General features: G+C 40.1%; 1 protein-coding gene across 1 annotated transcript; it reads left to right on the top strand.

Moving 5' to 3' along the window:
- Positions 1 to 5091: 5091 nt before the first annotated feature.
- Positions 5092 to 8270, top strand: LOC135093462 (uncharacterized). The gene is made up of 2 exons (XM_063992740.1): positions 5092 to 6034; positions 7516 to 8270. The coding sequence occupies exons 1-2, from the start codon at positions 5902 to 5904 to the stop codon at positions 8268 to 8270; spliced, it is 888 nt and encodes a 295-aa protein (XP_063848810.1). The 5' UTR covers positions 5092 to 5901.
- Positions 8271 to 9541: the final 1271 nt, after the last annotated feature.

The following is a 9541-nucleotide window of genomic DNA, read 5'->3' as shown; positions in this document are numbered from 1 at the left end:
TAAATTATCCTTCATATGTTTATGTGTTCTTGTGTTATGCTCTAATGTTCGTGTGGGGTGGGACAGTTTCCGGCAGTCCCCGTGCCCCGTGGCAGGAGAATACACGGGCGTCATTCCAGACAACTCATGCTCTGTGCCAAGCTTTATTCAGACTGCAGCAACCCGGAGATCATGTTTTATACCGTTCTCATGTAATAGAGGGTAAGTCCTGAGTTATGAGAGACAATACAGACAATATGTGTTACCTGGGGTGTAGTAGGATGATTCACCAGTCTTCCTTTCCACCAGTGGCTGACAGGGAGAAGGGAAAGACTTAATAATCCGACACTATACCTTCCTAAGCTCTTCCTCTCTAGTCAAAACATGGCATCATCAATGAGGGATGTTACCAATTATCTTTATCTGTGAATGTTCCCTGTAGACTGTGACTGGTAGAAGGAAAGACCTCAGTGTACGTTCCTAAACACTCCCTTGCTGGAATTAAAAGCTACTATTACTTGTTTGTAAAGGGAAACGTTACTAATAATATTATCCTCTTTGGTCAGAGCGAGAGTACAGGTTCCTGGGACAATGGGTGGAGGGAGACGTCACCTACACCTACAAAGAGAGGCGAGACCAGGCAACCTACGAGTGTTTTGCTGTCGAGGTGGTGGACGATAATGAGATCTTTATCATGGAAGCCGGGGTGAACTGCTAGCGAGGTCTCGAAGCGCTGAGTTATGGCATGAAACTGATGAAGCAAGGTGAGCAGTAGTTACCTCAACCATCCTGAATTACCGAACCAGACTCGCCATCAGGATTTCATTCATGCATCAGTCTTCGTGTAGTTTATGAATTCAGTTAAGAGTACAAGAACACATCTGCTCTGCTTGATCTATGGGACGTGTTTATACACTGTCGTTATGATCTTGTATATATTTTGTGTACTTATCTGTAATTACTTGTATGATATTTGTTTTGACATGAATAAAGAACATGACTTACACGGTGTAATATTTGTTTTACCTGGGGAGTTTACCAGGCACTATTTGGCCATCAGTGAAACCAGGGAGTGTTGGAAATACGAGGAGATTTAAAACGAATACTAAGTCACAGTTGATCTTTATCACTGTCACTACTGTCAGACTCCGGTGTAACAGTAACATCACTCACGCCTTGGCTGGTAGACGTGGTGGCCAACTTGTGCTGCACGAACACTTAAGTCACCGATAAAACCGTCCACTCTTTCCTCCAGCTCCCTCTTAACTTGTTCGCGTTGTTCTTTCGGGTACGCCCGTGCCTCGCTTCGCTCGTATTGTGTACTTCCTGCGATAACAATTTCCAAACATACAAATCCAGCACCAGTTTGTACATCACTGCATTTAACCTGTTCCGCACCTGAGTAAGGCTATTACGTCCTGCGCTGTTTTGCATTTCACTTCGTCGCGGCCCTGCATGACACTGTACAGTACACGTCCCTCCGCGCTCTTCACTGTAATCCTCTGACTGTCACTATAATCCATGACTATATAGTCACTAAAACGCCCGAGTTTATAGGCATTCAAGTTATCTTTGGCTACACACTTCATCATACTTTCTACATCTCATACAGCAGTTTCACAATCAACCTAACTCTGATGACACTCTGTCTTGGAAGGAGTGCAGTAAAACAGACACTTGCCAGTCTATACAATTACTTAACTTTTAATCCCCACAAAAGTACAAAAGTACAATAAATAATGGCACATTTAATTATTATATACCCCCATCACATCTTTTCTTCCAAGTCGAGTGGTTTTCTTCAATAAAAGCTCGGGGGGGGGCCCTCCGCTACACCACATTAGTAACACTTCATTACCAGCTGGTGTCTTGTGGTGTCCGGTTACTTCCTTTGAAGATTATTACTTATCTCGGATTTATGTGTAATAGAACACTAACTGCTTATTGGTATGTTATTCCTTGTATATTATAAGAGTAAATTCTGGGTGAACTTACCTAGGTAGCGAGAAAATGTAGATGTCGTTATGATAGATATTCCGCTACGCATCCTTTCGTAATGTTGATGTGACGTTTAATTAAGAGTAATCACCCATTCAGCCAGCAGTTCTGTCTTTTTGCCACACATACACACACACACACACACACACACACACACACACACACACACACACATAGGGGAGTGAATTGTTATTATTACTACACCACAGTACCACACCACCACACCATGAAATCCTCTTTAAGACATTTAGAGGGTTATATATCTATTTCCGTGGTTAATTCTGACTTTTCTTCACTTCTAGTTCTCGAAACAACCGGAAGTTTAGCTAAATATTAATGTACCGACAGGGAAGGAGGCAGGGAAAAAGTTCGTCTCGGCGCCTATATTTACGTAACGTAATTCATTTTGAAAATCACGAGAAGAAAAAAAGGCGCCCAGACTTGAATGCACTATAAATTCAGACACGCCGTTTACTTTAACTAATACCCAAAATATAAAAAGATTACCGAACTCAGTAATAATATCAAAATATCCGAAAAACAATCTGTATTTTTTTTTACGAACGGTGCTACGAAAAACATTATAATATCTAGAAACAAAATGGGGCCAGACTAGATTCTATTACATTTTCAGAATACAAAAAAAAAAAAAAAGATTTTCCTTTCCAGATAAATAAAGAAAACACGAATTCCTGGTCGCATAAAGAAAATAGTTTATCATTTTTAGCAACGGATGTATGTTAAATTTGAAAATATGCATTGCTACACAAGATTTTATTGAATATTATTACTTGGTACATGTTTCTTATATTTTTTAAGTCTTAAATCCAATACCAAAACAACCCCTGGCGTGCTAATTAGAAAACATGTAAAAATAAATAAAATGACGAAACTGTAATTTTTCGACAAACAAAAAACACAGCTAGACTAAATTCTACTTTAGATCATAACTTGTTCTTGTTTCCTTATAATAAATTAAATATCAAAACAATGCCAACTTATCTGATAAATTAGAAGAAAATGATGATGTGTAGCCGAAATGTTTTTTGCGCCCTCTTCTCGGTACCTACTCCTCCTCTTCCTTCCTCTCCAGTCTCCTTCTTTCCACATCCACTTACTCCTCCTCCTACTACTACAGACTCGCCTATAATACCCCTGGAAACACCTGGAAAATACTAGAAATTGCGCTAAACACTGACTGGGAAATTCTTACCTGAACCGCTGAGGGGCAGGACCCGGCTCGGCGTAGCTCGGCGGGGCGAGGCGGGCCGCGGCGCCAAGGGTACCTTAGTATGGTTGTTTTTTTGGTTAGGTGTGCATGTTGTGTGGTGGTGATAAGCTTCTATGAAGTTAAGTGTTCTGAGAAGTCTCCGCCAGTTTTTCTCATCCTCCCCCACCCCCAGCTGCTAACTCTATACAAGGGTCTTATCCGTCCATGTATGGAGTATGCTTCACATGTGTGGGGGGTTCCACTCATACTGCTCTTCTAGACAGGGTGGAATCAAAGGCTTTTCGTCTTATCAACTCGTCTCCTCTAACTGACTGTCTTCAGCCTCTCTCTCATCGCCGCAATGTTGCATCTCTAGCTATCTTCTACCGCTATTTCCATGCTAACTGCTCTTCTGATCTTGCTAACTGCATGCCTCTCCTCCTCCCGCGGCCTCGCTGCACAAGACTTTCTTCTTTCTCTCACCTCTATTCTGTCCACCTCTCTAACGCAAGAGTTAACCAGTATTCTCAGTCATTCATCCCTTTCTCTGGTAAACTCTGGAACTCCCTGCCTGCTTCTGTATTTCCACCTCCCTATGACTTGAATTCCTTCAAGAGGGAGGTTTCAAGACACTTATCCATCAATTTTTGACTACCGCTTTGTACCCTTTTTTTGGGACTAGCATCTCAGTGGGCTTTTTTTTTATTGGATTTTTGTTGCCCTTGGCCAGTGTTACTTCTACATAAAAAAAAAAAAAAGATGGAATACATCCCTAGTACTTAAGGAATGCAAAGAGGTTATTAGTGAACCGTTAGTTTCTGTCTTTAGAAAATCGCTTGACTCAGGTGAAGTACCGGTAATGTGAAGGCAGGCGAATGTAGTACCCATCTTTAAGAAAAGATTCAAAACATTAACGTCTAATTATAGACCTGTCAGCTTAACTTCTGTTGTAGATAAAATAATGGAGTCAGTAATAGCGAAGAACATTAAGAAGCATTTAGACAAACACGACTTCATAAAGGAGTCACAGCATGGCTTCACGAAGGGAAGTTTTGCCTGACTAACTTGTTAAGTTTTTATAATAAAGTTTACGAGGCGGCAGATAATGGTGGTAGTAATGACATCCTATATCTGAAATTTAGTAAAGCATTTGACAAGGTACTCCATCAGAGGCTCCTGAGGAAGGTTAGTGCGCACGGGATATATGGGAAGGTGTTAGACTGGATAAAGTCGTGGCTAAGCGACAGGCGACAGAGTAATAAACGGCCCTAATTCCGAGTGGGGTTAAGTAATTAGTGGAGTGCCACAGGGATAATTTTTAGGGTTATTCTTGCTTCTGATATATATATATATATATATATATATATATATATATATATATATATATATATATATATATATATATATATATATATATATATATATATATATATATATATATATATCAATTACTTGGATAGTGGAATTAGTAGTGATATTAGTAAATTTGCGGACGACACTAAAATCGGTAGATTAATTAGGTCAGAACAGAATACCATCGTCTTGTAGGCAAATTTGGATAGGATGAACGAATGAACAGTCAGATGACAAATGCAGTTTAAAATCAACAAATGCAAAAGACTTAGCGTAGGTACATAGAAGGTACTCAATAAACAACGAAGCTCTGCTTGCTTCAGGGTACGTAACATATTTAGGAGTTATAGTCAGCTGTGAACTCCGTCTAAGACAGCAATGCATAGAAGCCAGAGATAGGACAAATAAGTTATTAGGATTAATTTTTAGGAGTAGTAGTCTCGAAGTAACATTGATTTTATATTTGGAGCTGGTCAGACCTCATCTAGACTACGCTGTGCAGTTCTGGTCCCCCATATTACAGGAAGGATATAGGTCTATTACAATCAGTACAAAAAAGAATGGCTAAAAGGATACAGGGGATGAGGGGTATTACTTACGAAGCGAAACTGAAACAGTTAAATTTACATTCCTTAGAGAGCTTGAAAAGCTCTTTTAAGCTTGAAAAGTTTGGTTTGAAAAAGACATATGAAGGAACTGGTTCTCATATATAGTGGTAGATAAATAGAATGGACTCAGTAATCAAGTTTTTAGTGCTGAGTGATTAAAGACCTTTAAGAGAAGATTAGACAGCTTTATGGATGGGGATGATAGGTGGAAATAGTTAGGTATTTGTAGGCCTGATGCCTTCTTGCAGGTTCCCTGATTTCTTATGTTCTTATGTAACAAGCTCAAAACACTTAAACATCCAATAAAAACACTGAGATGCCAGTCCCCGAACAGGGTCTAAAGAGGTAGTCAGAAATTGAATGATAAATGTCTTGAAACCTCCCTCTTGAAGGAATGCAAGTCATAGGAAGGTGGAAATACAGAAGCAGGCAAGGAGTTCCAAAGTTTACCAAAGAAAGGGATGAATGATTGAGAATATTAGTCGGGTCAGTTGCTTTAAGGGGATAGATAAGTGAGTCATTACCTGCCTTACTAATAGGGTGTGTGCACAGAGAAAGCAGGTTTGCCAGCGCGGGCAACCGGCGCCGACCCGCGCCAAGAATTAAACCATATAAACAAGTGTAGGCGTGCACAGAGGAAGCAGGTTCGAGCGTGTCGGCGCCGGCAGCCTGCTTCAACCCGCTTTCCTGTTTGCTCTGATCATTCTTGCCTGCTCAACCCGCGCGGGTGGACGCTACTGAGTGGAGAGAAGGATGGATGTTGAGCTCCTGATAGGCAAGGTGTATGAGAGACAGCCAGTATGGAATAAATGGAATAAGCACCACGCTAACAGGAATGTTGTGGATAGGCTGTGGGCTGAAATCAGCCAGGAGTTGAACTGTGAAGGTAAGCAAATTTTTATTATAATTATAATAATAATAATAATAATAATAATAATAATAATAATAATAATAATAATAATAATAATAATAATTATTATTATTAGTGTGTGTGTGTGTGTGTGTGTGTGTGTGTGTGTGTGTGTGTGTGTGTGTGTGTGTGTGTGTAGTCCTCTGTATGATATTTAATAGTTGCAGGATAATAAAAGAAAGATGTTTTGTCGAAATTAGTGCATAAGTTATAGAGGTCAGTGAAACGAATATTTAAAACTTATGAACCATTTTATCTTTATTTTTTTTACTATGGACAGTACAGGAGTTATAAGATTAGTTAAGTAGCAAAAACACAGCTAGTGAAACTCTGTTATCTTAAACATGGTTTACTGCTTTGTTTGGTCCTTGTATACTAAAGGATACTTCAATAAGAAAGATTTAAAGATTTCCCTAACATTCACAGCTTCGTTTGACGGTCTTCCCCGACAATACATATGATCATTTTGCTGAAGAGTTGAGACAGCAGTCTCAGTTAGATGATGTTCAACGCCCTCTTTATCTATGATAGTGTTATGCAGAACACAAATACATTTTACAATGTTGTCAATCAAATCAACTTTGGTTTCTACACACTTTGACAGTAAACGCCATTTGCTGTATAACATGCCAAAAGCACACTCAACAGTCTTCCTACACCTGGATAAACGTTGGTTGAAGGTGGTATCTTCAATAGTCAAATTACGTCCACCATACGGTTTTAGTAGGAAAGGTAAAAGTGGATAGGCTTCATCCCCCACAAACACATACGGAGCTTTGACATTTGTATTTGGTAGGTAAGAAGGTTCAGGAATTTCTAGTTTTCCCTTTGTCAAGACACTGTACAGATCAGAGGCTTGGAGCGTACCACCATCACTTTGCTTTCCAAAGCCTCCTACATCAACAGCAATGAACTTGTAGTGTGCATCTGCAACAGCTTGAAGGACAATGGAAAAAAACTTTTTGTAGTTAAAGTACATTGATCCTGAATTTTGGGGACACTGAACACGGATATGTTTTCCATCAATTGAGCCTAAACAGTTAGGGAAATTCCAGATGCTGTAGAAATCTTCAGCGATCATTTTGAAGGACTCCTTTGTTGGTACTGGCATGTGTTCCTCATGTAGTTCTTCCCACAGTGCGATAACAGTCTCTGAAACAATCTTTCCCACCGTTGTCACTCCGACCCTAAACGAAAATGCAAGGGAACGGAACGACGATCCTGTGGCAAGATACCTGCAAATAATATAATAAGCAATGTCAATAAACAGTAATGAATTATAATAATCATTGTTGTTAGCCTTGGCGCGGCTTGAAAATGTGAATGTATGCATGTGTGTGTGCGCTTTGCCTATAGAATACAGTCTTGAAGGATGTATGTATGTAGGCATATTAGCATAATACGTATTGTTATCAAGTCTTTTTCTTTACCACTTCCCAAATCTTTTGTCTTTTCAGAGACACTGGTAAGGAAAAAATGGAAATATCTTAGAGACCAATTTGCTGTTGAGCTCGGGAAAATTCTACCAGCTCGATCAGGTGATGCCGCAGGTGACACTCCCACATCAAAGTGGCAGTATTTCAAATTACTGCATTTCCTGAAAGACGTCGTGAAAGCAAAAGCTTCAACTGGAAATTTATCAGGTGTGCTAACCAATGATACTGTTGAAACCTCATTACCAGAATCACCTCAAATAGAATACCAAATGGGTACCATGGAGCCCCCCTTGGCTACAGAGGAAGGCGTATCCCACACTAAAGACGCTCTTGAACGCGAAGATGAAGTTATGGAAAAGCAATGGCTCATTTCACCCGCCACCCGTCCGAAGAAAAAGGGAGCTAACAAACGCTCTAAAACAGATGACTTCAACCAGAGCATCCTGGATATTGAACAACAAAAAATTCAGTACTTGAAAGAAAAAATAAATCGCAAGCAAGACAAAGAAGATGACGAGGATCTGATGTTCTTCAAAAGTTTGTTACCTCATGTCAAAAGAATTCCTGCTGTGCAGAAGCTGACATTTAGAAGCCGCCTACAAGAACTTGTACAACAATTTGCATATCCAGTGCCTGCCATATCTCCCCTTCCATATACCCATGATTCCTCTTCCTCAGCTTCTGCTTATACCCCACAGGTGTCTCCTCACTCATATGCCCACTCTCCTATAGAGTCTCAAGTTCATACCACAGATATGACTTTACAACCTATGTAGTACACTAACATTCTTAGTATCACATATATGTCTGTACTAGGAGAAATGCTTATTTTATGTAATTGTTTTGTTATTAGGATTTATGATATATGTATCTTTACTTTGTTCAGTGTTGTGTTTATCAGTACCATACGATATAAACTGTAAAATTCAAATAAAAGTTATTTGTTCCCTATACCATCTATGATTATCATCTTATTAATAAAGTAATATGAAATTGATTTTAGCATCAGAATTTCGCTCACCTGATAGTAATGACAAGTCTTTCTTCAGGTTGAATGGGTTGCTCATGCCAATTACACCATGTCTTCACAAGACGATGTTCAACTTTCTTGAGAAAGTAGTTGAATGTCTCTTGTGTCATCCTTGTGTATTCAAAAAATCTTGCGTTGTCCCTTTTCAGAACACTGAAAAGATGATGATATTCTCCAAACTCCTCTCTTGTAGTTTATTTCATGTACTGCTCTTCTTTTTCTCTTGACTTTTGTATGAACACTATCAAGCAGCATGAAGTCATCGTCAGACGATGAGCTCGACATCTTGTACACTGATGACAGATACTGCCTCTGTCCGTGTCGCTCACCGAGCGGGTCGAAACTGGTTACCTGCGTCCTCTGTGAACACCCTATCGCGCTGGTTCCCGGCGCGGGTTGGCGCTGGAAACCAGCGCGCTGGTAACCTGCTTTCTCTGTGCACACACAGAAGGTGGAAATACAGAAGCAGGCAAGGAGTTCCAAAGTTTACCAAAGAAAGGGATGAATGATTGAGAATATTAGTCGCTTTAAGGGGATAGATAAGTGAGTCATTACCTGCCTTACGCCCCAGCCTACTTACATAGTACAGGAGTCTCCTTAGTAGCCTGCCAGGGTGTAGTTGTGTATAACATACTCCATATCCAGGGAAGTGACTCCTCGACTGCGTGTGTATGTGGGCCGAGTTATTGTACAGTAAGCGGTGAATTATCCTCCTGTGTGTTAGTGGGCACTCGTCTGTAGTCTTGTCTTTTGTTAGTGAACTAGTTTTGTGTTAAATGCTACTGCGTCAGGCTCCTGTAGGGCGCCTGACCTGCACGAATAAATATTACAGTTTCCTCTGACTGGTTCCATGCCATGAAAAATCGAAACCAAACTGTATTTGTTACTATAGATCGCAGATCGCTTATGAAGCACAAAGCCACTTGTATCCTACATCCTGGTTAATTTTAAGATTGCTGAAATTTAACGGTTTCCAATGCTTAAGTCTCGGCGCTCTGGTGGCTGACGCACGCCCGA

Source organism: Scylla paramamosain, chromosome 43, assembly GCF_035594125.1.
Source record: "Scylla paramamosain isolate STU-SP2022 chromosome 43, ASM3559412v1, whole genome shotgun sequence".
Classification (NCBI taxonomy): domain Eukaryota; kingdom Metazoa; phylum Arthropoda; class Malacostraca; order Decapoda; family Portunidae; genus Scylla; species Scylla paramamosain.
This window is presented reverse-complemented; position numbering and strand designations above follow the sequence as displayed.

Excerpts from the sequence above, each read along its gene's own strand:
- LOC135093462 (XM_063992740.1), top strand. The coding sequence starts at position 5,902 with ATGGATGTTGAGCTCCTGATAGGCAAGGTGTATGAGAGACAGCCAGTA. Across the intron at positions 6,035-7,515 it reads CCAGGAGTTGAACTGTGAAG|AGACACTGGTAAGGAAAAAA; the intron begins GTAAGCAAATTT and ends TTGTCTTTTCAG.